General features: G+C 39.6%; 1 protein-coding gene across 1 annotated transcript in view; it reads right to left on the bottom strand.

Annotated features, from left to right (window-relative positions):
* GAS6 (growth arrest specific 6) overlaps nucleotides 1-27,914 on the bottom strand; it is a 134,246-nt gene that overhangs the window by 90,226 nt on the left and 16,106 nt on the right. The window contains exons 3-4 of the mRNA XM_033948665.1: nucleotides 4,808-4,832; nucleotides 3,319-3,381 (exon numbers count right to left, since the gene is read on the bottom strand). Of these exons, the coding sequence (XP_033804556.1) occupies nucleotides 3,319-3,381; nucleotides 4,808-4,832 (88 nt within the window). The remainder of the gene's footprint in view (nucleotides 1-3,318; nucleotides 3,382-4,807; nucleotides 4,833-27,914) is intronic.

The following is a 27,914-nucleotide window of genomic DNA, read 5'->3' as shown; positions in this document are numbered from 1 at the left end:
ACTGTCAGTCTTATAGTGGGAGAGTTGGCGGGGTTCTGCTGTACAAGGGGATAGGAGGGAGGGATAGAAAGATGCTGCATAAAGGGATGGGTGAGAGGAGAGGAAAGATGCTGCACATGGGGGAGGGAGAGAAAACACTGCCGCCAGCAAATTGAGCACCACCAGTGTCAGGGATGGAGTCAAGGAGTGTCGGGGACATTCTGGAGGGGCTTCGGGGGTCAATCTTAACTAGGGCTTATTTTTAGGGTAGGGCTTATATTAGGATCATCTTTAAAAATCATGCTAGGGCTTATTTTTGGGGTAGGTCTTATTTTCAGGGAAAAATGGTACTACTACTACAATACAATTCACTATTAGATGGTATTCACTATTAGATGGTAAACAGAAAATGACTTGATGCTCCCAACCTGAAAACAGGCTGAGATGAGCCTGAAGGCCCAAAATAAAAAATCAGTTATAAATAGAAAAATCTTTTAAATGGAACAAAGAAAAAATAAAATGAAAAATTATGAAAGAAATCTGGGAAAAGATGAACAGGAAGGCACTGAAAAATATAAATGTTTTATGCACTTGGAGCCGACAATCGGGCAGGAAGGCACTTAGGCATGCATGGTACGGACAGTCGCAGGACTTTTAAAGTGACAGTATACTTTTTTATCAGGCTCCGTGGATAAAGTTGCCCACATGTGAGAATATGCTGTCTGCTTGTCCTGTGATAAACTGCAAATATTTCAAAAGATAGCAACATTTCACAAGCTGTTTTAATTTGCTTCTACATATTTAAAAATGAATCTAAAATAATCCTTTACATCATGATCTCCTTAGTTTAGGACGCTTTGGTCATGAAAGATTACAGTAGCCCAAAACATCTTGCTTGTTCATTACAACTGTTTAGCACATTTGCAGGGAATTTCAGTACAAGATCACCAATATCAGTTACCTTGTACCATTATGTGCAATTGCACACAACAGCTCCCATATCCAAGATAAAATAAACCCATAGAATTTGGTCCTTAGAAGGTCTTCCAAATGCAGATTTAAAAATGTGGTATATTTCAAAGCTTTTGGCATAGCCATGTTACACATTACTTTACAAACAATTTAGCTTTCTAGTCTAATCTTTCACTATACCCTCCAGTGGAGATTCATCTTAAAAACCACTAATAGTTGCAGTTCCAAATGTCTCAAGATTGTGATATGGCAATACATCTGCTATGCTCCACCATGTAAAACTTTCATAACCCAAACTAATTGTTCATCTAGTGAAAAGCAACAGTTTTAGAGTGCAATAGTATTAAATTGCAGCATTTCTTTTCATAGTTTACACATCACCCAAAGTCACTGCAGAAATCTGGAACCGAGACTGCACTGTACAGGCAATAGGCTGACCTTGGGCCTTGGGAAATATTCTTTTCAGGAGCAGAAGGAGAGAACATGAAATGTTCTGGAATGTGAAGAATTTGCTGACTTAATGATAAAACAAGTGCACACTTGTCTTTTAAGCTTTGAAGTATGGAAAGCGAGATGCATGTCTGTTCACAGTATGAGCTTGTTCTGTTGTCTAAGTAAAGAGATGAGTTGGAGGGGAGAAAGTGAGAAAACAAAAATGCAGGGCTTTTGTGAAGTCACAGAATATAAAAATACCACATGAAAGTCTCCACTCCATAAAAGTATCCAAATAAAACAAATGTTGCATGCAGCTACAGCAGGATCTATTATTTTACAGTACAGAGGGCAGTAAAACCGTGATAGTCAGAAAAAACACACACACATTTTTTTTCCTGAAATATATTGTACATACATCTTAAAACTTTCCAGGGTTTTAAGAAAAACCTGCAGTGAAGTGCTCTGTACTAACAAAGTAAAAGATAAGGACCAATATGGTCCAGTTAGTTTGCCCAATAAGATGGCTAAATTCCAGTAACTAGGATTTGAACACTTTTCATCTAATTGTGTTTCACAGTTTAACACTGGTGAAAATAACTAACTAAATCCAAATAGCACCAAAAGGTTCCACAAAGGAAAAGAAGCAGCAAAACAACAAAATATTGTAGAACAGAAGATCGGTCGTACCAGTTTGTAGTTTAATGAGTGTCCAAAAAAACTTTAAAAAATAACAATCCACAAGTGACCCAGAGGATAAAACCCAAATAATGTATATAATACAAATGACCCAACACAGGCCGTGTTTTGGCAAAATAAAAATGCCTTCCTCAGGGGTCTTATTGGGTCCTTGGCTATCTTAAATATAAAAAAAAAAAAAAAAAATCACAAAAAATCAAGTAGTTCAGAAGCTACAAATAGACAACACAGCACACAAACCTCCAATGTAGACTGGTATTATTCTATACATTATTTGGGTTTTATCCTGTGGGTCACTTGTGACTGTACACACTTTGTGGCTTGTTTTTAAGTTTTTGGGACATTTATTAAAGTGCATACTAGTACATCTGATCTTCTGTTCCACAATCTTTTGCTGTTTTGATGAAAATACGAGTAACTAACTGATACACAGGGCTCCTTTTACTAAGGTGCGCTACTTTTTAGCGCACGCAGGAAATAATCGTGCGCTACGCTTCTAGAACTAGCGCCAGCTCGATGCTGGCGTTAAGGTCTCGCGCACGCGCGCTATTCCATGCGTTAAAACCCTAACACAGCTTAGTAAAAGGAGTCCACAGTAGTCACATTTATGTATACCTTCATCTCTACCAGAACAAACATAGAAATCTGCACGGCGTCAGGGAAGCAAGTATGCATAGTTTTGTAGAGAGGGGACTGCCCATATGAGGGGGAAGGGGAAATCGCCTTTGTGTGTCCTAGAACCAGAAAAGGCACATATCACAGAGAAGCAAGGAAAAAGTAAGTGGAGCAAATTCCTTCTCCATAGTTTCAAGTGTTTGCACTGGTCGATACTGCTGACCTGCGAAAGCTGGGTAAATCTGAGATACAGGATAACAAAGCAACTCAACCATTTGCCCAGAGGTCACAAGGACATTAGTAGAATATAGGGCAAGCTGGCATGCCATTACTCCTCCTGACTCAATTCAAAACTGTAACTACTGCACCCAATTAAAAAAAGACTACTGTACTTCAAAACAAAAGTCATTTCACCTAAGTTTACTCAGTAACTTTTCTAGTTAACAATGAAACTGGAAACACACATCTCCAAATACACATTAAACACTACTTTTTTTCCAAAAGGAGAAATCACACAAAATGACACAATCTTAATATCAAAAAGTATGACAATATTTGACAAGAAAAAAAGTAAGTAAAAAAAGTAAGTAAAAGTAAAAAAAATCTTCAAAAAAGACTTACCGTGAACACAAGTAATTAGACTAGTTCTTCTTAAGTATGGTGACCCAAACATTTTAATACATTCTGCAGAATGAAAAAAGAAAAGAAACACAAGTTTCACATGACAGCTGGCACAGCACATAAATTCTATATTTTAAAATTTGGTTACGGGAGACAGGGGATTTATCTGATTCAGAAGGTCTGTTCAAAAACACTAATTAAATGGATTGTCCTCCAAGTGCCTGAAAAAAATTTCCCAGTAAAGATGAAAAATATTTTAGCTTTGTTGTACTGCTGGGAATTGTAACCTATTCAACTACAGTTTAATTATTTCACCAGATGCTATAACAGCACTTGCCATTTTCCAAAGTACAGAAAGACCTTTTTCAAAAGCAACATTTAGAGGTACTCAGAAGGCTGTAAACTATTCAGAAAAAAAATGCTAAACACAATTTATATTTTTTTTTTCAATTAGATTTTTTTGTTTGTACTCCCCTTATGAAAGCAGCTTTTAGGTCTCATTTACCTGCATGGTCTCCCTTCTGCATCTATCCCTATCTCCCCTATTTTTTTCAACCTTTCAAAGTCCTTTAGATCATTGTAGTCTTATTAGAATGTTTATTTTCTTATTTTTTCTCATCTATCTCTATTTTATTTCTTCATTACTCTACTAATTGTCATTTTTCCAGGTACTTTAGTTAGATTGTGAGCCTTCGGGACAGTAAGGGAATTTCTAAGTACCTATTTTACTTATAATTTTAATGCACCCTATTGTCTATTTTCTGTAAACCGCTTAGAATCCTAACGGAGTTTAGTGGTATATAAGAAATAAATTACATTACATTACATTACATGCACTGTGAACAGAAATCTCTAATTGCATATTGTGTCTTTTGTGCTATATATTGAGTTTATTTTAGTAGCTAATTTTATCTTCTCCACCACTGCAACGCTAATAAGGGGTTACTCCAGGAGTCAGACACCTTCCTTCCATCTAAACACGCAATGCACTTCTAAACAGATAGCACTGGCTCCAACAGCTTTTCTTTCTATTTCACTGCATGTTTGTTGGCATTTCCTACACAGAAAAGATTGAAAACTGGAGTCCTTTTATTAACCAGAACTTCAGAAGGCATCAAACACAAGTTCACTAATTTATTTTTGCATAATCCCATGGCTGACCCATGTCGCACACTAGCAAATATAAAACTGGTGACCAAGTGCTGTAACTTTCTGCTTAACCGCCACTGAAGCATCCTTTTCCTCTAAAGGACAAATTTCAATGTGGAAAATAAATCATTAAAAAATCGTTTGAGACATGTGTACACCACTTGACTAAAGAGATCTGTTCAACTGCTGCTCAAGATTAAGCAATATTAATTATTTCTACAGGCATAATCAGGGAATTCGGCAGACTACCTATATGAAATATAACTCGATAGAATCACAAGTCTAGTGTCAACATTCATAAAAAGGACTTGAAGCATTCTAAGTGATAATCATAACTCACCCAGATATTTTGGGTAAAAGTACTCCTAAGAGAGAGAGAGAAAGAAAAGACAAAAAAGCAAAACAAAGATTTAATCAAATAAGCATTACTTTTATTATCTTCATTTATCAATATCAATAAGCGCATGTTAATCAATTGACACACCTTTATACATGGTGTCAGAAAAAAAGCGGGACTCCCTTTACATAGGACTCCGTTTACTAAGCTGCGTTAGGGCATTAACGCACAGAATAGCACATGCTACATTGCCGCTCCCGCTAGACGCTAACGCCAGCATTGAGCTGGCGTTAGTTCTAACCCCGTTGCGCACGGTAATAACCTGGTACACTAAAACCACTAGCGCACCTTAGTAAAAGGAGCCCATAGTTTCAAAAATATTTTGCAATTGTTTGAACATTTAGTATGAATTTTTCCTGAAGTGTACTTTAGTGGTTCGGATGTTACTCTGCTGTTACTGTTTAATATTGTCTTGTTTCTTGGCTGTACCTGTTCTTCATTGGCATAAATAAAAGATTAAAAAAAAAAAAAAAAAAAAATACATTAGTAGAATTGGGGATTTTCTTAGTTAATTCATAATTTGTGTTCAAAGCGTCCTCTTTCCACTTTGACACATTCACAAAGTCTTGGTTCAAAGAATTCTAGGGTTTCATTAATTAAGAGCTCAATTGTTTTGTGAGTTTGATGCGGTAGAGTTCCGTCATGTTGAAAAATAAAGTGCTCAGAAGGTTCTGCTGCAGTAGGATGTTTTTGGGTTATTTTGAAAAATGTTGGGGGGTCCCATTTTTTTCTGGACATCGTGTATAATAAGCTGCTGATTTAGTGAATGGCCACTTTTGTGCAGAATAAGTTATGAATAGAAATAATTATTTTGAAATGAGTCTTAGCCGTGAATAAAGGTATAAAATATGCCATACTGGAATACAACTTCAAGTACTTATTGTAAAAAGGAGACATCTGTTCCAGGACACTAGCTTAGTTCATTATTGTTATAAAGCCATTGGTTATGCCCATGAAACACCTGTATATGATGATCATGCTGAGAATTCCTGTCCTAAGTTACTGAAAAAAGTGCTATGAAAGGACTGACCCCCCCCCCCCCCCACTCCCACTCCACCCCTTATTTGTTTTACTTTCACAAGTAGGGAAAACATGCTGAGAACGGCTCGTGCAATTCTTTCCAAATTTTCTACATGTAAATTTATATGTGTATATACAGAATATGTATGTGGGAAGGGGAAGGAAGTTAGCTGATGTGTGTATGTATCTGTGCATGTGTTTTGGTATGTTTATGTGCGTTTTCTGTAGGTCTGATCAGGAGAGGAGATTGAGAAGGGAAAGCACTTTGCAAAGTGCAATTCCTTATTTACCATTACAATAGAATCAGTATACTGAAGATGTTAAAAGTGCTTCTTTCTTAGAAATTTCCTGGGGCACTTTTTTTTTTTTTTTTTTTTTTTAAAGAAGGGGTTCATTCTCTTCTGCTTCCACCACATGAAGAAACATCACTTATAAACTACAGAGACTCCAACTAGATCACCTTCCCCCTTCCTCTGAGCTGGCTTCCAGTCCCCCAAGCCCACGGCCTTCCCATTGGCTGGATCCTATCTACAGTCTCTGCTGCTAGTTACAACGCAAACGGGTAGAACAGGCTCACTTACACTGGTGGAGGGAAGGGGTGGAACTAGAGAAAAGCAGATAATGGTTGAAAACTCTGAAAAATGTCTACACATTAACATCCAGAAAGTAGGATGTGTAATGTAAATATTCTGCTCAGTTGGCAATCCTAACTTTAAGTCCTGAGAACATCACACAATGCCCCCCCCCCCACCTCCCCGTCGGTAACACGTGGACTCAAAGTATGCGCCAAGTTTGTCAATGGCTGAATTTAACCCTGTCCATAGCAACAGATGCTATTTGACAAAACACATAATAACCACTAAGAAAACTGTAGCTTTCACAGTAGAAGTAACAAAAGAAAATAAAATACAAAGGTATAGGGAATTATTTACATTCCCTATGTATCTATGGAATCTCCATGTGTTTGTGTGTCTAGATAAGCAGCCAAAAGAATGTGTGTCATTTTTTTTCTGAGTTTTCTTTTCTCATTTTGGAGCAAATGTCAAGAATGCACCACGGTACGTGAAGAGATATTGTGTGCATATGCGATGGTTAATGCATGCATGCACTATTTGGAGAAGAGAGTGAATACTTATTTTCGAACCTCATTTTGACACAAAGGACAGTCCATTCCCAGTGTGTGCATATATCTGTTCTGTGTTGTGTGTGGGGGCATGCCAAGATAGGGAACACAAGCGGAGTTTCAGGTTTCAGGGGATGGGGGCAGTTTGTAGCATGTAGGCCGTGAGGTGCCATCTTCCTAAGGAACTATGGTGCCTCTCCTTCTCTCTGTTTCCCTACGTACCTCTTTAAATGTTCACCAGTGTGAGCAGTATCTTACACTTGCTGCTCATGCCGGCCTTGGCTCCCTTCTGACATCACTTCCTGATCTCAGGACCAGGAAGTGACATCAGAAGGGAGCTAAAGGCGGCACAAGCAGCAAACAGAAGATACTGCTCACATAGGTGAACATTTAAAGAGGTACGCAGGGAAGCAGAGCCTCAGAGCAGGGGAAAGACCCGCGTTGGAACTACCGGAGGCCACTTTTTAGCACTGCTCAGTAAAAGGGCACTAAATGCAATTTATAACAGGTCCCATTATAGTTGGCTGGGAACTTAGTTGGTAATACTGCACAATAACCCACTAGTAAATCTAGGCCTAAGTTTGCACCCGAGCCAATGGAGGGTAAAGTAACTTGTCCAGCATCACAAGCCAAGTTGGAAGTCTTTGAACCCTGGCATCTTTGGTTCTTGGTCTGCAAATCTAACATCATAGCAATTCTTTAACTGGCCAAGCGGCAGAAGTAGGGTTATAGAATTTCTTCATTAAAAAATAGGATTCATGGCCCTGCCTCATTCTGCCCTAGCCCTGCCCCCAGCCCCGCCTCATTCTGCCCCAGCCCCACCCACATACAAACCTCCATGTCTGGAGGGCCTCCAATCACATGTGGATGCATGTGATGTCATCGTGTCGCATATGAGCATGCTCAGAGGCCCTGCGGATGCTGCCCCAAACTCAGGGCTTTCCATAACCCGAACATTCTACTAGGTTTTGGAAAATCCATCCAGGCACCCAGACAGTCCTCTAAAAAGAGGACATATCTGGGTTTTCCTGGATATCTGGTAACCCTAGATAGGAGCCTACTCTATAACGGAACCAAAGCACCAAGGTTATCAGTATGCCTAAGATATAGGTACCTGTGTATATGTCAGCCATATGTGCCAGTGCCTAAATGTGATAGGGACACATACTGTAATTTGTAGAATACCAAAGGTCTGAACCCCATCTATGCCCTGTTCATACACCACCCCTGTATATGAACCCCTAAATTCATGCTATATAAAGTTAAGCAGGTTTTTACAGAATAGCACATAAGCAGAATTTTGGCATTTATATGCATGTGTGCACACAGACAAGCATATATTCCATTATTCTAAATATTTACTTTGTCTAACTTGTTTAACAGCACTAGTGCTGCCCGATTCAGGGAAAAAGTTTTCATTCGGCCTATTGAGACAAGAAACCAATATTACAAAATTCAAATCAAGCCTTAAGACCTTTCTTTTAAAAGCCACCTTTGAGGTTTAGACTAGGAACATGCTCTCAGAGATTCAACATGCCCTTTCGTTATGTAAACCTCTTAGGATGTTTAAGCGGTATATCAAGCTTGAATAAAACTTGAAACAATTTTTTGATTCAATTAGATTTTCCTGCCCAATCGGGTATTTTTTTTTTCCAAACGTCCTAGTGGGTTTATTTTGTAGCATTTCCACCCACCCCACCCCCTTTTCCCTCTCCAACCCCATGCCGGCACTATGGTATAAGCAAAATAAACAAACAAAAAACACTTTTCCTCTCTCTGTTAGGTCCTAGCTCAAGTTCGCTGTCTAACACCAGCTCTGGCAGGATACACATTTCAAACCTGACATATTGTAATCACAAAATAAGAAATAAAATTATTTTTTTCTACCTTCCACTACCATATTCAACACTTGTTTCTTTCCTACTGTCCACCATCTCTCTCTCTCACTCTCTCTCTCCCCCTCCCCTACCTTATGCCCTGGGTCAAACTTCTTTCTCTCCCTCTACCTGCCTTGTGCTCTGGGTCAAACTTCTCTAGTCCCCTCCATGCAGCATCTTTCCTTTCTTTCCTCTCCATTATGATGTACATTTATTTCTCTCTCCCCATGCACCATCTCTCCTGCCCTCCACCCTATGTCCAACATTTTTCCCTCTCTTCTTCATACATGTCTCCTTCCCCTCCACCATATGCAGGGTGCCTCCCTCTCACCTCCCCCCTTTCTACCTCTTCTCTCCCTTCCTCTCTTCCACCCCAACAATTCTTCCTCTCTCCCCCCATGTGCATCATCTTTCCTCCTTTGAGCAGCTTTCCTTCCCTCCCACTCATTCCTCTGTGTAGCAGCTTTCCATTCTTTCCACCTTCCCATCCCCCTGCGCAGTTTTCCATCCCTCCCTCCCATTCCCCTGTGCAGCAGCACCCCACCTACTCTCCCTCCATGAGACATGACATACCTCCGAGGCCTCCTAAAGCAGCAGTGGAGGTGGATGGGCAGCAGAGACATCACTCTGAACAGGCTCCTCATGGCCTGTTCTGCTAGGGCTTCCCTCTGCGATGCAACAGGCCCCGCCCCCAGGTGGGACCTAAGGCTCCCGGGCCTATTCTGATTGGCCCAGGCGCCTTAGGCCTCACCAGTAGGCGGAGCTTTGGGACAGATGGGCCAATCCGGCCTCATTCCGTCGTTGGCTGCCTGCCGGACAGGCGAGTTTGACTCCCGTCTGTCCGGCCAACTACACAAAGGTACGGGGAAGGGGGTGGGGGTCGGCCAGAGGGGTCGCGGGTCGGCTGGGGGGGCGGTCGGAGGTTCTTGAGGGGGCGGTCGTTGGGGGGAGGGGGGTTTGCATCGAGGGCAGGAGGGCCTGGGATCCCTCCTGCCCGTAATGTAGTGCGGGGTGGGGGTAGGGGGGTCGCCGTGGCCAGGAGGGTTTGGGCTCCCTCCTGGCCCGAACAACTAGTGGGGGGGGGCGCCAGGGCCAGGAGGACTTGGGCTCCCTCCTGGCCCGATATTGTCGGGGAGTTGGGGAGTCGGCGGGGCAAGAGGGCTTGGGCTCCCTTTTGCCCCGATCGTGTCGGGGAGGAAAGAGGGCTTGAGCTCCCTCTTGCCCCAATCATGTCGGGGGTACCGCGGTTGGCTGGGGCAAGAAGGCTTGAGCTCCCTCTTGCCCCGATCGTGTCGGGTGTCGGGACCACCAAGAGGAAGCAGCAGGACACCGGTAGGAGCTTCTACATGATGGGGGGGGGGGGTCGGGAGGCTGTGGGGGTGCGAGCGGTCCTTCAGGGTGGGGGTGCATGCGCGGGCGGGAGTGCGTGCAAGCGGTCCTTCGGGGTGGGGGTGCGTGCGAGCGGTCCTTCGGGGTGGGGGTGAATCGGACGTCGGGAGGGGGAACTATGTAAAAAAAAATTTGTACAACGCACTCACGCGTATAACGTGCAAGGGTATGCGCGGTAGGTAAAAACAACGTATAACGCGCGCGTTATATGCGAGAAAATACGGTACTTGAGATGCATCTCAGTGCCATATTCAAGGCACCCTTAAATAGCCACCTCTAGAATTGAATCTAGATTTTTCTACTTATTAGCATACAGCCAATTCAGTCTTATCTTTAGTCAAGCATGTATCAAGTATTTATATTACAAACATCCAAAATAGTAATTGGATTTTGTGTATGGGTTCATCAGTTTCCTTTAGGTGTGCATAGCAAGGGGCCCATTGTATGAGCATAAGGGCTCTGCTCTCATAACCACTGACCAGTGCACCAATCTCATACAGCATAGAACAGCCCTGTGTCTCCTGCTCCATCAGACAGTCCACAGAGCAACTCAATGAAGAGTTAGCCTGCTTCCTAACCACTCCCCCCCACCCCAAATCATTTAGGGAAATAAAAAGAAATGGAGGTGAGCCTATAGCTGACACTACAAAGCAATTAGTAGTCACTCTGTTCCCTAATATAACTCCTGTCTTCCAATCCTCCTTCCACTCTTGTTTGCAGGTACAGGAGGGGTGAGATGCTGGAATGAACAGCAGAGCAAAGGAATATATGTAGACTAAATTGAATTCTTCTACTTCCAATTTGCAGTCACTTAGACTTTGTGAAGGTCTGTTTTATAACCAAAATGAAGTATAGTAAAACCTTGGATTGCAAGTAACTTGGTTTGCAAGTGTTTTGCAAGACAAGCAAAACATTTTATTAAATTTTAACTTGATATACAAGCAATGTCTTGCATTACAAGTACATACAGTATTCACCCATCACAACTGAGCCGATGGTTCTTCTCTCTCTGACGCTGCAAGAGTGTAGTGACTGTTCTAAATGAGCATGACAATGAAGCCATCGGCACAATGCACAGCGGCTGCTAAGAAAGCAAATAGAATGCTAAGAATAATCAAGAAGGGTATTACAAGCAGAATGAAAGAAGTTATCCTGCCGTTGTATCGGGCGATGGTGCGCCCGCATCTGGAGTACTGCGTCCAATATTGGTCGCCGTACCTAAAGAAGGATATGGCGATATTCAAGAGGGTTCAGAAGAGAGCGACGCGTTTGATAAAAGGTATGGAAAACCTTTCATACGCGGAAAGATTAGAGAGATTGGGGCTTTTTTCGCTGGAGAAGCGGAGACTTAGAGGGGATATAATAGAGACTTACAGAATCATGAAGGGCATAGAGAAAGAGGAGAGGGACAGATTCTTCAAACTTTTGACAACTACAAGAACGAGATAGCATTCCGAAAAATTATTTAAAAAAAAAAATCTTTATTCATTTCATATCTTAAAATCAAGTACAGTAAATGATGTTTAACAATTGAACATTTAAAAACACTTGAATTCTTACATTTGATTGTATCATTCTAAAATATCGTACCACCCTCATTTTATATATATATATATATGATGATCTATTTCTTTAATAATCAATATATATATACTGATCTATTTCTTTAATAATCAAATTTTCCCTCCCCCCACCCTCCCTCATATGTCATATAGTATAATCAGGGAAGAATACTTTTTTTTTTTTTAATCTATTTTATTCATTTTCACATCAAAGATCAAAAAAGAACACTTTCATACAGGCAACTAAAATACATTCAAGAAATTATTATCAAGTCATTAAATTCCAGTACAATGATCATAGTCCACATTAGAGGAGAATGAAACCATACACAATCAAGGGTAGTTGAATTAAAGAAAAACTATACTCGGTCATATTTACATATGCCTCAAATATACAGGGTTCTTTGGTTAATTACATTAGGGCCTATGTGGTTGAAATTATAGAGGGGTCGGGAGCCTTAATGGCAGCCTTACCTTCCAAGAAAAATTCAATTGTTCTGGATCATAAAAAATATACTTATTTGTTTGATAGGTAATACAACATTTACAAGGAAACCTGAGTTGAAAGGTTGCTCCCAAAGCCAAAACTGACTTACGAAATGTCAGAAATTTTTACATCTAAGCTGCGTCCACTTTGAGACATCAGGAAAACTTGCAATTTTGTGATTGTAAAATTCAACACTTTCAGTTCTATAATAGAGGCGGAGAAGAGCTTCTTTATCTTGTAAGAAAACAAAAGTCACTAGCAGAGTAGCTCTCGTTGAAATCTCAGTCCGTGAAGATTCTAACATCCCAGTGAGGTCTAATTCTCCGGGATGAGTAGTTGACTTGTCCTTATCCTCTTCAACTATATTAAGATAGTAAAGTTTTTGCAATGGTGGCATATTTGTCTCTGAAAATTTTAAAACTGAAGTCAAAAAGGAATGAAAAAGTTCTCTCGGTGATAATATTCTGGATACAGGAAAATTTAGAAATCTCAAGTTCAAATTTCTATTTGCATTTTCTAAATTTTCAATTTTCCTGATCATTAGGTTTTTTTCTTTCATTTGTGAATTTGATACAAGTTTTATTTCAGAGACTGTTTTCTCAATACTATCCATTCTAGTTGCTTGTTGTTGAATTTTCCCTTCACAGTTTTTAATTTGAACTGCAGTTTGTTGAGTTGAGGAAATAAATTGGGAGCATACCTGGTGAAGGCTCTCCATGGCTCCCCACAACGCCTCCATATCCACCACTTTTGGCTTAATCAGGGGTTTCAGAGGTTGAAGTGGAGAAGAGACTCCATTTCCCACACTCGTTGCTCCCTGAACGCCTCCTCCTCCCTCTGCCGTTTGCTGGTAACCCGGCATAGCTTGATTCACCTCCGGGGTCAAAGGCAGCATCATCGGGTCCAGCGGGGATTCACTCCCCGACGTCTCCCATTGACCCGCGGGACTGCCTGATGTCATCCCGGGACGGGGAGGGATCGCAGGACCCAGCGAGCTCAGCGAGAAGTCACTGTCCAGCTCCAAGGTCTGCCCCCCTCGGAGCACAGATTCGCCCATACCAAAGGGAACAGCAAAAGCTGTTATTGCTGTCTGGCGTGTTACCGACGAGGCAGAGGAAGCCGGAAGATCGCTCCTCTGTTTCCCTCTGCGCTTAAAGCGAGCACTCCAAGTGATGCCCAGACATTGCCTGGTGAAGCACAAAATGAAGCGCCGACCTTAACACTCAAATATTACTGGCATGTGATATAGACCAACGTGGTGTTGGCCACTAAGAAATGTATAAAAACCAGGCCTTAGAAGGGAGAGGGCAGAACAGACATCGGAGGACCTCTAGGCCTAGAGGTCACCTTCTGTATCACCTTCTGTTACGCTATATACTATATGATCTATTCTTGTAAGCTGTTATTGATTGACTAAATAAATATATACTTATTGAAACCAGTATATAGCGTTCGAGGTCTCATTACCGAGGTAGGCCTAGACAGCGGCCTATCTACCTCAGTCAGGAGATGCTGGTAGTGTGTTAAAATGATGTATGGAGTGCATTGACTACTTTTGTGCTTGTTTGTTTTTTAAAATTTTATTATTTTTAAAAAACTACAACAGTGCAGTACATTTGATTGAATACAGAAAAATATTACAGAGATTACACCTTTTTATACAATTAGTATATAGAACATAACTTTACCTACCCACCCTTCAATCAATTATTAATAATACAAGACAACTTTATTACATTTATACGAAGAATTAATATAAATTATTCAATTACCTCTCCCTCCCCTCCCCTCCCACCCCACCCCGGATGTGTAAGGAAAAATTTAGAGAAAAATACATAAACCATTAATGTGAAGCAACAAATAAAGCCAATGGATTCCATACTTTATTACATGAAACACTGGATCCTAAACATTCTGCATTCATTCTCTCATATTTGTCTGGGGTCCAGAAAATCCTAAGTAATAAAAATTAACCATGTTTGCCTTTTGTTGCATTACAGTAAGGGTCATGTTTCTCCCCTTTTCATTACATTTCTTTATACATCCAGGGAGGGTGGGTGGGTGGGGGAAGGGAAATGTACGTTGAGGAGTTAAATTATTTAATTATAATATTGAAATCACATTATATGTATTATTGTATTAATAATTAAGATGAGGATGGGAGTAAATGATTGTTTAATGTAATAATTGTATAGTTATTAGTGCGTTGTATGCAGTATTTATGTTTTGCCAATTGTATTGCACTATCAAAGTTTGAAAATAAATAAAGATTTAAACAAAAAAAAAAGCGCACATGGGTTAAAGGCATGCCTCATACACGTGCGTCAAAATTGTACACTTGCAGGTCTGGGCTGCCAATTACATGAAAGATAGAGGTTGGAGATGCATTTGTTACATTTGAGGGGAGGTGCCATATGTGTGTGTTAAAAGCACATCTTTTAAAGGTGCTTCTCATGAACATTTGTTAAAAGCATATGGCGGCTGGTCTGGGGCTGCCGATTGCATGAGAGGTGGAAGTTCAAAAAATATACGGGGGCAGCATATATGTCCTGCAGAAGGACTGTAGAAAAAAGCATTTGCATGGTTTGGTGTTAGTTACAAGTTTATTAGTGCATTTGATTGATCGCCTATTAAAATTACTAAGCGATGTACATAATCTAATACAATTAATAAAAGAAAGCTAATATTTAGAACATAAGAACATAAGAAATGCGTCCGCTGGGTCAGACCTGAGGTCCATCGCGCCCAGCAGTCCGCTCACGCGGCGGCCCATCAGGTCCAGGACCTGTGCAGTAATCTTTTATCTATACCCCTCTATCCCCTTTTCCAGCAGGAAATTGTCCAATCCTTTCTTAAACCCCAGTACCGTTCGCTGCCCTATAACGTCCTCTGGAAGTGCATTCCAGGTGTCCACCACACGTTGGGTAAAGAAGAACTTCCTAGCATTCGTTTTGAATCTGTCCCCTTTCAACTTTTCCGAATGCCCTCTTGTTTTTTTATGTTCTGAAAGTTTGAAGAATCTGTCCCTCTCTACTCTCTCTATGCCCTTCATGATCTTGTAACAAAGTTGATACATATTTACAAACATGAATCGGGAGGAAAAAGAATAAAGTTACATTTTAAGTTGTTGGTAGAAAAACAAAGGTAAAAACAAAAGGAAAAGGGTTATATAAACCATAACATTAGTAAAAGCATCTCCAAAAAATAGAAAATTTCAAGTAAAAATAAATAAATTTCTTAAAGATCTAAAAGTTTCAAACATTAAACGCATCATTAAATAAGTATGACTTCAATAGTTTTTTAAATGTTATAATGTCTTTTTCTGTTCTAATGTATTGTGGTAAAGCATTCCACCATTGAGGCCCCATGACTGTGAACATATCTGATCTGCGTGTTCCAATAACTTTTAGGGAGGGTACAGAAAGGAGGTTTTGTCCGGAAGAACGGAGTGGACGTTGGGTATTATGTGGGGTTAAGTATCTGAGTATAAAAGAAGGTTCGCTTGATGCTAATGTTTTAAAAATGAGTAGTATTATTTTGAAAGAGATTCTATGACTGATAGGTAGCCAGTGTGCATCTATTAATAAGGGTGTAACGTGATCATATTTTTTTGCGTTATATATCAGTTTGATGGCCCCTTTCCTCTGCCTGTGGCATTGACGGATGATACGCTTCAATAAGGCACACCTATGACCGATGCTCATGTGTGCCTACAATGAAGCATTTCCCAGCACATGCACACATTTATGCCTCTTTCCATGGACTATTCTGCGCATAGGTCAATGATTGATCTGATGGAATTTCCTTGGAGCTCATTTGCATGCAAAGATTTTGCTGCATCACTCATCTTTTTTAAAATCTGAAAATTTACTGGCACAACGACCCACAGGATTTTAATGGTAAGTTTAGAAAAGGGATCTCAAAGTCCCTCCTTAAGGGCCGCAATCCAGTCAGGTTTTCAGGATTTCCCCAATGAATATGCATTGAAAGAAGTGCATGCACACAGATCTCATGCATATTCATTGGGGAAATCCTGAAAACCCGACTGGATTGCGGCCCTCAAGGAGGGACTTTGAGACCCCTGGTTTAGAACATAGGGACTTGTGTTTTGTAATTGCTACTAGAGAGAGGCAGCTGTGCCTCCAGAAAGGAAACACCAGAATGGCATCAATCACAGAGATGTTGTTAGTCCCAAGTGATTTCACTATCAAGCATGCAGAGTGTGTTAAGATGAGTATCTTGACCATGAAATGCAGGCCATGGCCAAGAAAATTTGGCAGAAAGATACAGAAATATTTACCATTGTTTTGGATGCCACAGGCTCAATCAAAAGGAATTTCCAAACATACATGGATAGGTTGTCTATACATGTTACATCTTACAAACTCCAGAGGGAAGCTCTCTTTGGCACAATGCAAGTTTTAAAGAGAGTGTTAAGCAGTAAATTTGAGAGATTAAGATCATACTCCACATGCCCTGGCTTAAAATTCATTCCTGTCACGGTATGCATAAAACTAACTTATTTATTTATTTTAGGTATTTATATACTGCCTATCAAAGAAACTGCCCCCAAGAGAAAGTGCTATGCAGAAGCACCCATTGCTAAGTCAGTAGGAGTGGTATAATTCTCAATAACTGCCCTGGGTGCAGATAAAACCGGTCCCTAGCAAGGATCCAAAAAGAAAAAGAAACCCTCAGACAGTCATGCAGAGTAAATGAAATAATGAGTATTCCATGTCTAAACCTGATGCAACTAAAAATCTGCCAAGAGCCCAAGATTCTCATAAAATAAGCAGTAAAAAAAGAAAAAAAAAGGTTAACATAAAAAAACCTCCCATTAGAAGTCAGAAATGTAATAATAAAACAGTAGAAACTGAAAGCAAGTGTTTTGAAACCTACTATAGCAGGGATTCTTAACCAGAGGTACCCATGCCTCCAAGAGGTATGGGAAGAGATCAAAACGTGATGCAGAGAAGGGGTCTTGAAATCTGAGGCAATTTATTGAAAGCAGTTATTAGAACAGTTATTGGTAATGTAGTATAACTGTGTGCTACTGTAATTTTAGCAGCATGCTAGCAGTTAATACTGTTAAGGCTAGTTTCAGTAAATGGTGCCCAGTCCTCTTTATAGACTAGCGCTGGACACCGAATTCTGTGCCCAGCTTTGGGCAACAGGATTGACATCAACTAAAACCAGGTATATATAAATCATGGTGTGCACGAGTTGGGTGTATTCTGTAATATTGCGTGTAATTTCCCAGAATTCCTCTGACCCACTCATGCTCCTCCCATGAGAATACTCCCCCCCTTTGTAATTAGGCACTACCACTGTGTGCATGAACAAAGAAAAACATGATGGCACATCTGTGTATAAATATTAGCCTTGTAGAAAAATTGTTTGTGCATAAAATTTTTGTGAGTCTAATATGTATGCACAGAAAAACATGTGCAGATGTGCACCGGTACTGTTCTTTTCTGCCAATGAGCACACAGTGAAGCCACCGTTATTTTTTTTCTGCCTTTTAAAGTTACACCAAGGTAAGTACTTACCATGGTCACAGAAGAAAAGAAGAAATGGGAGTAAATCCAGAAAACTGGCCTAAAATCTCACAATTAATCCTTCTAGCCTGCCTTGGACCTGGTGGTGAATTTCTCATACAAGGGATTTTAACTGTATGCACAATTTATTTCTGTGCTTTGTAGCATAATATTTAGTGGTCTCATTACTATGTTTTTAAAATACTGTGCGCTCATGTGTTTAATGCCTTTGCTAAACCCCTTCCTGCACCCTGCACCCATTAATGCGTCCATACACTGCACTTCTGCTTGCAGTAGCTTTCTACATCAGCCTCCTTGTAAAGTTTTTCCCCAATTTTAAAATATTTGACATTGCGTGCACATCAAACTTTAATAAAACTTGAAAACTGTGTTAATCTGGTTTCTCAGTGCCAGTACAGTCTCCTGCCATAGTACACACTAGATTCTTCTGATCCAAGGGAGGGCAACCTTTATACACAGAGGACTGCATGAATGTCAGTATTATTCCTAATGGGCTGCAACATTATGTAATGTCATAATTGGAAATGCACAGAGCTCCATAGACTGTCTGCGATAAATGAAGCAACAATTTTACAAAAATGATAAAAACAAACAGCTAGATAGGGGAAATATATAGTACCCAAAGGCAGATGCCAGAACAATCAATGCTAAGGGCCCCTTTTACAAAGTCACTGTAGTGAGTCCTGGTGCAGCAAATATAATGCAACCCATAGGAATTGAATGGGCTATGTCGCATTGGCTGCACGGGAATTGCTACCATGGCTTTATAATAAGGGGCCCTAAGTTAGTATTTTATGTAGGGTATTTTGTGCCGAGTGCTTTTTACAGAATACTAACTTAGCACAAATTTGCTCTAACTTTGGCCACCAGCATTTACGTCTGCCAAAACCTGGATATAAAGCACTGTTCTTTTGTAAACATCTGGTCAATTGTTCCTGAATAACCTTGTCAAAGGTCTTCAATGCATAAAATTCAATGGTAGGCCCCATTCAGCCCACAGGTTGCCCACCCCTGTCCTAATTCCTACTCTGAACAATAGCTAGGTAGAAGGTTATAGAGACAACATTCACAGCTCTAGCAAAGTGGAACTCTGGATAGCCCCAGCCAAACTGTAGTTCTTACGGAGCCTCTCAATGCATCACAAGAATCTCAACTCATACCTACAACTAGGTTGTTTCTTCTTTAAAGCTCTAAAATAGTTTTATATATCTGTTCACAGATTCAATAAACTTTTTCCACAATTTTTTTTTTTTTTTAAAAGGAACTTTCCTTGCCACCAGTTGTTAACATAAATTTAAAAAAAAAACGCATTTGCTAGTTTATTTTTATCATTATGGATCAGAAGGAAGTATATGTGGCTTTTAGCTAAAGGCTAGACAAAGACTTCAATCTATACCACACAATGACACATATGTGAGAGTGTCACCACCCCTCATTAAACCTTTTCTATAGCACTTTTCCTTAAAAGAGATATAGGAACATTAACCTTACAATTTTATCAGGATAAGTGGCAAAGAAATGTAAGAATTTTAGATAAGGACACTTTTTAGATCCATTTATGGGCATCTTTATTTAAATACTCAATTTCTGCTACTTTACACAAGGTATAATTTATTTAGAGATTATATCACCCCTGTATTAATAATCACTGGGGCTTAGAAGATTCTGATATTTGCTGGAAGAACTGTGGTCATGTTGGATCTTTTTTTACATCTTTGGTAGGAATACCCATATATTCGGTATTTTTAGAAATAATTTGGTCCTTATAACAAATTACAGGAATCCCTATACCATCTAAGTCTTATATTATTGGGTAATAATATTCAAATTAACTTTCCCTTATACACACATACCTACATACATGTATGACAAATGGACTATTGTTAGCTGCTAGATCTGTTATAGTCAGGACATGGAAATGTTCTTTCCTTCCATCTATCAAAGTCTGGCTTGATAAGGTTTGTATGATTTACAGGACAGAAAAATTAACATCTAAAAAATTTATGATGTGAAATCTAATAAGGGGCTGAAATCCCTTTCTATTTTGAATAACAAATAAGTAACTCTTTAGCTATGACAGGTACTTTCTTTCCCTTTAGATATTGCCTCATTCTTGGCCTCTTTTATGATGGAATGGGGATGTGAAAGGAGAGACGCTTGATAGAAGGTGAGGGAGCAGAAACATGGAAGGGGAGAGATACAAACAGGAGGGAAATATTGATGGAAGGGGAGAGAGAGAAGATGCTGGATAGAAAGAGAAGGGGGCAATAAGCTGTATAGAAGGAGGGAGAGAAAAGCCTAGATGGAAGAGAGGAGAGAAAGGAGGAAGATGATGGAAGGGGAGAGTGAAAGGGGAGAGAGGGGGCAGACTATATGGAAGGGAGAAAAAACAGAGGAAGGAGATACTGATGGAAGGAGAGAGAGAGAGTATAAAGACACTGGATGGAAAAGGGGAGAAAGGAGGCAGATGCCAGATGGAATAGGGGAGAGAAATGAGCAGATATTTGGAGGGTGGAGACAGAAAGGAGGGAGATAATGATGGAAGGGGAATGATAGGGCAGATATAGGGTGCAAACACTATATAGAAGGGGAGAGAAAGAGGGCAAAGTTAGTGAAAGACTGGGAATAAGGGGGGAGTAAAACTAGAGAGCCAGGGTGAGGGAAAGATATCAGAAGCTGTCGATTGACCATAAAAAAGAGGGAATCTGAAGCCTAGATAATAAGAATGAGTTAAAACTGGACATAGAGGTAGAAAAATAAATTGAAGAAAGTTGAAAGGAAAAGGAGGAGAGAAAAATCCTGACAAAAGACTTAAGATGGAGAAAAGCAGAAACCACAGAAGTAAATGGCCAGAAAACAAAGGTAGAAAAAAGAAGACATGCTATATCTACTGAGAAAAATCAAAGCTGAAAGTCATAACATGGGATTAGAACTGAACATAAACAAGATGAAGATTATGAACACGGAAAATGATGAATATTTTGAGCTTGAAGGCCATTAAAATCCTTTATAACTTCTATTCTATTTCCTGGGTTCTTTCATAAACAAAGAAGCAACTAGCTGGAAGAAATACTCCACAGAATAGCATTTGGTTGTTTTTCAATGAAGGCTCTCAACAAAGTATTCAAAGGCAAGAAAATAACACTCCAAACAAAGATCAGACTTGTCCATGCACTTTTCTCAGTAGTCAATTATGGATGTGAAAGCTGGACAGTACAGAAACAAGACAGAAAGAAGATCTACTCATTTGGGCTTTGGTGCTGGAGAAGGATTTTATGCATGCCATGGACCACCAGAAAAACAAATCAATTCTGGAAGAGAGCAAACCGGCTATTTCACTCGAAGCCCAAATGATGATGTTATGACTGTCTTATTCTGGTCACACCGTCAGAAGAGAAAGATAATTGGAGAAGGACATCATGTTTGGGAAGGAACCAGGCGAAGAGGGCAACCTGCTATTAGATGGCTGGACACATTGAAAACAACCATGGGGATGATGCTGGAGGACTTTACCAGACTAACACAAAACCAATTTCTTTTTAGATCTGAAATTCATCAAGTTGCTAGGACTCGAACACATCAATGTGGCACCTAACACACAAAGTGGTGTGGTACCCATGTTTATTAAGATTAATAAATAGAAAATAAAATTAAAATTATATCTTTTCATTGAACTAATTTTAATACATTTTTGACCAGCTGTCAGAGATCAAAACCTCCCTTCTCAGGTCAGGACAGCTTTCTGTCTTGACCTGGGGAAGGAGGTGCTGGCCTTTGGAAGATAATTGGAAAATATGTTAAGTCCTTTCAATAAAATATCTTATTTTCCACATAGGCGAGAAGTTGTAGCTGAAAGAAAGCCTCCGGGGCCGCCAAAGGCCCTGGAAACAGAGTTAAGAGCACAGACAGACGAAAGTGCAACCAGAGACTGGGAAAAGTCGATTAGAAAAATATAATCACCAGACAACTAAAGCAGGGAAACTGATTTTATTTTCAATGTAGTGATTGAAATATGTCAGTTTTGAAAATTTAAATCTGCTGTCTTTATTTTGCACTTTTCAGGACATAATGCATTTCTTTCTATTTCTCTTGTGTTGTACAGCATGCAGAGTCTGGCATCTTAGGGTTTTGTTTGTGTATATTAGGACTTTTAGGGCGCCTTTTACTAAGTTACACTAGCGTTTTTAGCGCACGTAGTAATTTAGCGAGCGCTAAACCCACACTATGCTTCTAGAACTAATGCCAGCTCAATGCTGGTGTTAAGGTCTAGTGAGCACGGCAATTCAGCACGCGCTATTTTGTGCGTTAAAGCCCTAACGCATCTTTGTAAAAGGAGCCCAAAGTTTGTAGTCCTGTATTTGCATAGGGATTATCTGAGTTCTGCATGTGTGACAAGGCCAGGTGTTCTGGTAAGAATGAATGTCGAGAAGTGTTATTGGTGTCATGGCCCCCAAAAGGAAGATATCTGTTGGCACTCCTTCAGCCCTTTTGGACCCAAAACAGTCCTAGCTTAAAAATTAGTGAAGACCACTGACCTAGATTGTAAGTCCATTTGGATAAGGAAATAGCTTGGGTACCTATTTGTAATTTATCTTGAACTTGATTTGGAAAGGCAAGAAATCTAGAAAAACTCCACAATTGCTCAAAAAAGCTTAGCTAAAACTTTCTGTATTAACTGTTGGGGGGGGGGGTTTCCAGCAGTCCCTATTCAGATAAGAGGAAAAGATGTTCTAAATGTGCATTAAATACTTATATGATGCTCTTTATAGAATAGTGTTGGACGCCAAATTCTGTGGCTAGCTTTGGGCAACAGGATTGACATCAACTAAAACCAGGTATAAATCCTGGTGTGCACAAGTTGGGTGCACAAGTTAGGGTTACCTTCAGTAGGTTTAGTTAACTAAATGTAATTGAACACAATTTTTTATAAACCAATTCAGAGCAATATACATTAAAATTTACAGCATAAAGAATTAAAAACCACATGAGAAGAGATGTTTTGTTATTGCCTTTTTAATTAATTCTTGTAACTATCAACCTTTGTTACTCTTGGTTAATAAAGAATAAGTTATTTTTTTATTTTTTTTAAACACTCTTCCAAACATAACTTAAACAAACAGCTGATATTCCAAAACAACAATGACTACCATATATACTTGAATATAAACCTGGATTTTTGGGCCACAGCACATACTACACATTGCTTATTACAGCAAAGTTGGAAACTATAAGGATCTGCTACAGCTCATGGAGACAAAGTACTAATACTGTGTACTCAGTCTGAATACATTTGGAAACCATCTAGCAACTGGTGCCATCGTTTTGAAGTTAGACAAAGCATAAAATAACTTATCCCATTCTGAGATGCAAATCATTCACTCCCAAAGTTTAGTTTCTCACTGCAGTTTTGTGTGTTAGAAGTGAGCAACATAGCTAGTATCATTTGCAACAACCCTGTGCAAACCAAAAATGTTGACAGATGTGCCATCAAGTCAGGCAGCGGTCTCTAGCCTTTTCCACGTAAAGGGCTGCAGTGTGAATACAAGAAAGCTGTGAGGGCCACCAAAAAATTTCCAGCTTAACACAAACTATTAATTTTGAAAACCGCCTTGACCTGCTTGTTCACGCTGGGTATTACATATTAAAAAATAGTACTAATATTGATTCTACAACACTTCAAGGATATATTTTAAAAACTCAACTTCATTTTGGCAGGAAATTCCATGAGACCGGGTAACACAGTTAAGAGATTGTTTACAGCTACTATATCAAGTGGGCAAGATTGAAATTAACGCCTTTACAGGATTTAAAGAGCATTTCAGCCAACTGTTTGAGGGCTGCAGTGGAGGACCACTGGGGACCACGCATTGGAGACCAGTGAGGTAGGGTGGGTTCAACTGTACAGCAGATGGCATTTGCATTATATAACAGTGATAGATGACAGATAAAGATCATCACGGTCTATGTAGTCTGCCCAGCAAAATGGCTAGTCACACCTACAGCTCTATGCAAAACATGCAAAATTACCTCCTCTACATCTTTGTTTAGGATTGTACCTGCTGCTCTGTGTAGGTTACATCTCTCAATTTCATTTCTTTTGCTATGATTCATTTTCTTTCTAGTTAGGGATCCTCTGTGTTTATTCCACACCTTTTTGGAGTTTATTTGTCCCAACTACCTCCATTGGGAGGCCATTCCAAGTATTTCCAGATACAGCTTTAAGCGTACATCCTTGCAGTTTCATTTCATTAACTGAGTTATATGAAAAACTGTGCAGAGACAGAAGCTACTGGTCGTTCTGATAGCATCTCTAGTTGACTGCTGTGAGTTCATCAACGTGATGGAGCTAAAATGTTTCATCCTGTAGTGTACAGGGGACAAGAGAGAAGATGGCTCCTAGTGTCACACCAAGCTAATAAAATCTCTAAGAGGAAACAAAAATGATACAACCCAGAAAAAAAATTGCATAAAATGTTCCTCAAAACACAGAACTATCCCACAAGTTGCAATAAATTGCAAACCCTTCAGCAGGAGTCTTCAACAAATGTTCATATATACAGAATATGGGAGATCTTCAGTAAATACATAATGGTGATAGCCCTCATGAATTGCCAAAGTTTGTTACGATACCATAGGGCAACTAACTGAATGCCACCTCTGGAAACATGCAGCACTAAACCATAATTGGTCAACCATATCCAGCAAACCCTGCTGAATGGGCTCAATTAGTGTTAAAAATAAGAGTGGAAAGCATCAGAAAGCCCTAATACCAAACTAAATACAGTACTCATAATATATGTAACTCCATAAAGTCCAAAGTAATAACAACAATGTCTACATTTATCTTTTGAGTTTAGGTGTGGTTTCAAACATAGAAATCAGCTGTGGCAAGGTCCAATGAGGATCCCTGTTTCCAACTTTGCATCAGGGTCCAAAACAAGCCGCTACACACCTCTCCACTTCCAACTTCAAAAAATAAGGGCTGCGTTTCACACAGCACCTTTTTGATGCTGCTCTGGGAAGGAAGCACATGCTTATCACTAAACTAGTTTTATAACTCTACCAATGTATACAGCTATTTGTTCTGAATGGATAAAAAGCATCCTTTACAAAATAAAGCTTCTAAAATTACTGCAAAAGTTGTTAGAAAACCTACAGTCAAATTAAATACAAGCAAACTAAGGACATCTTCAGGCACTTCACGAGCAATTTTGCTGAACGTTTTCCTGTTGTGATACATCACGTTTTGTGCAATAAGGAAATGAGTCAAATCAGTTAACAGTTGAAAATCTCCTCTTTTTCGGGGGCTTGTTGGTACCATTTGCTCTGCACTAAAATCAAGTAAACCTACACACAAATTTGGTTTTGCAAATATCCTGAATTCTTCAGACATGAACACAGTGCAGCCTATCATCCACACAGGATGCTCATAATGCCAAATGCTGCATGTGATGATGGCATGTACAGAAAATGTCTCAACACCGACATGGAGGGGGCATTTTCAATAGTGCGTCCAAGTCCAGATTTGGACGTTTTCCAAAAGATGTCCAAATTCGGATGAAGGTAAAGGTCTATTTTCGAAACAGACGTCCCAAATATTTTTTTCACAAAAATCACCTTTTTGGACGTGTTATGCAACAGAACATTCAGAATGCCAAGATGCCCAACTTTTTACCTCATTTATGACCACAGACGTCCTAAACCAGACCAGTTGGATATGGGAGGGGACAGCATTTGTATAGACTGGCCACACAGACCAGCTTTTCCCAGGTCTATCCTGGAGTACCCCCATACCAGTCAGATTTTTAAAAAAACAGGAAAATTATATCTCAGTGATGGCTAACCTTTTTGAGCCCGAGTGCCCAAACTGCCGCACAAAATCAAAGAATTTCCTCAAAGTGCCAGCACATCAATTAAACCTTAATAACAAGATTTTAGTTTCTAAAAACTCTTTATAAAGTTGCCTGAACTATGTAACATCATTTTTAAAGGTTGGAATTAGAGAATGACACGGTGACAAAATTCATCACCGTTCCCGTCCCCGCGGATAACCGCGGGAAATAATCCCATGTCATTTTCTAGTGTCTATTTCAACCTCGGTCCTTCTACGCCAGCATTCTTCAAAGCAAAGCTTGCGGGTCAGTGGTTGTGGCCATTCATACTCTGATTCTTTCCTCTCTCCTTAAAGAATGACATGAAGATGGTTTCCCGCGGTTATCCGCGGGGACGGGAACGGTGATGAATTTTGTCACCGTGTCATTCTCTAGTTGGAATCTTTGTATTGTCAGAGAATCAATTTGATTCACAATTCTTTGGTTTTCATTTCAATTTATTGGCAATTTATAATGTTTTAATGATTTCATTCAATTTAATGAATTTAGGAAGAATTCACATAACATGTCAAATGTATCCTGAGTAAAAAAAAAGATAAACTTCTTAAAACTGTTAACTGTGTCAAGACTCGGTGTGTATTCCCAAAGAGTCTATACATGTTTTTTTTGTAAAATTTACAATCAAATTAGAAAATAGTTAAATCATTACATTCTAATAATATGATGTAAAGAAAACAAAAGAGCTTTCAATTAAACCAACCGTTTTTATTGGAAATTCCAGATTGGAATACAACAGGGCCATGTAAAGTCCCTTTTTTAAATAACATCTTTAAATAATATTTAAATAACTTAGAAAGTGTCTTAACTGCAAACTGAAAACACTGCTTCATGTAAACATATGCATTGGGCATGCTCTGAAAAAAATTAATGTTATTTTTGTTGTTGCATGCATGCTGATAACTTGTCAATCCTTGGCTCATAGTGCGTTAATTTCAGAGCAACACATGCAGCACTCATGTCATCCGTTAATCTGTTTCTAGCATCAGATTTTATATGATTCAAAGCCGAAAACAGCTGCTCACAAGCATAGGATGACCCAAACAAAGTAAGAAGAGCAATCCCAAGTGCTTTCATGGACTTAAAATTGTCTGGCAGAGAATTCCACGCTTTTAGGATTTCATTTTCAGAACTGCTAGCAGTGATTTCATTTGCCACCCTTTCACACTCAATACGTTCAAGAGCCGCACGCAGGTCATTGAATTTACTTTTCCAGATAGAGCTTTCTTGAAATTCCAGTAGCTCCATTTCCAAATTTTGAATATCCAACCACTGTAAGCAGGAAAGATCAAGATCTTCAAATGTGAACTTTTCTGGGGAAGTTATAAATGAAAGGGTTGTCTCCATCTTACGAAACAGAGAAAATCTTTTACTAAAATTCTCCTTTGCTTTGGCTACAATGGTGGAATATGCTTTGTGGATTTCCTGGTGTTTTTTTATGACTGTCCACAAATGTTGTAGAATTATCCAAATGTATTTTTAGGTTGGGAAAATATTTTAGCTGTCCACTCTCAAGGTCTTTTTCAAAAACATGCAATTTTCTCTCAAAAGCTTTGATGTCACTAAACATGCTTTCTGCTGTTTTTCCCATGCCTTGTAATTTTTTGTTTAGTACATTAAAGTGGTTAGTAAAATCTGTAAAGAACATGAGGTTGGTAAGCCAGGCCATGTTGGTGAGTTGAGGATAGTCTTACCCCTCAGCCTTCCTTCTGCTCAGCCACCGGACATTATTGTACATCAGTAAAGTGTTATATTGTGCCTGAATCTCATCAAGAAGGGCTTGAAATTGTTGAAAATTAAGAGCATGCGCCATGATGAAGTTCACCATTTTTGTTACATCTTTGAGGACATCGTCAAGTTTTTTGCTGCTTTCTTTGGCGCAGAGAGCCTCTTGATGTATTATGCAGTGAAATTGAATCAGTGGATGTTTTGCTTCCTTAGCAAAGAAATGAATGAATCCTGATGTTGTCCCCACCATGCTAGGTGCTCCATCGCTAGTAACTGAAACCACTTTTTCTGGACTTATGTCTAGTGATGAAAAAGCCTCCATCACAGCATTGTGGATATCTATCCCTTGTGTTCTTCCAGGCAAAGACAGCAGTTTTACCAGCTCTTCTCTCATGATGTCACCAGTAGCATAACGCA

Source organism: Geotrypetes seraphini, chromosome 6 (genome assembly GCF_902459505.1).
Source record: "Geotrypetes seraphini chromosome 6, aGeoSer1.1, whole genome shotgun sequence".
Lineage (NCBI taxonomy): Eukaryota > Metazoa > Chordata > Amphibia > Gymnophiona > Dermophiidae > Geotrypetes > Geotrypetes seraphini.
The sequence above is the reverse complement of the archived record's forward strand: the minus strand, read 5'-3'. Positions and strand labels throughout refer to the sequence as shown.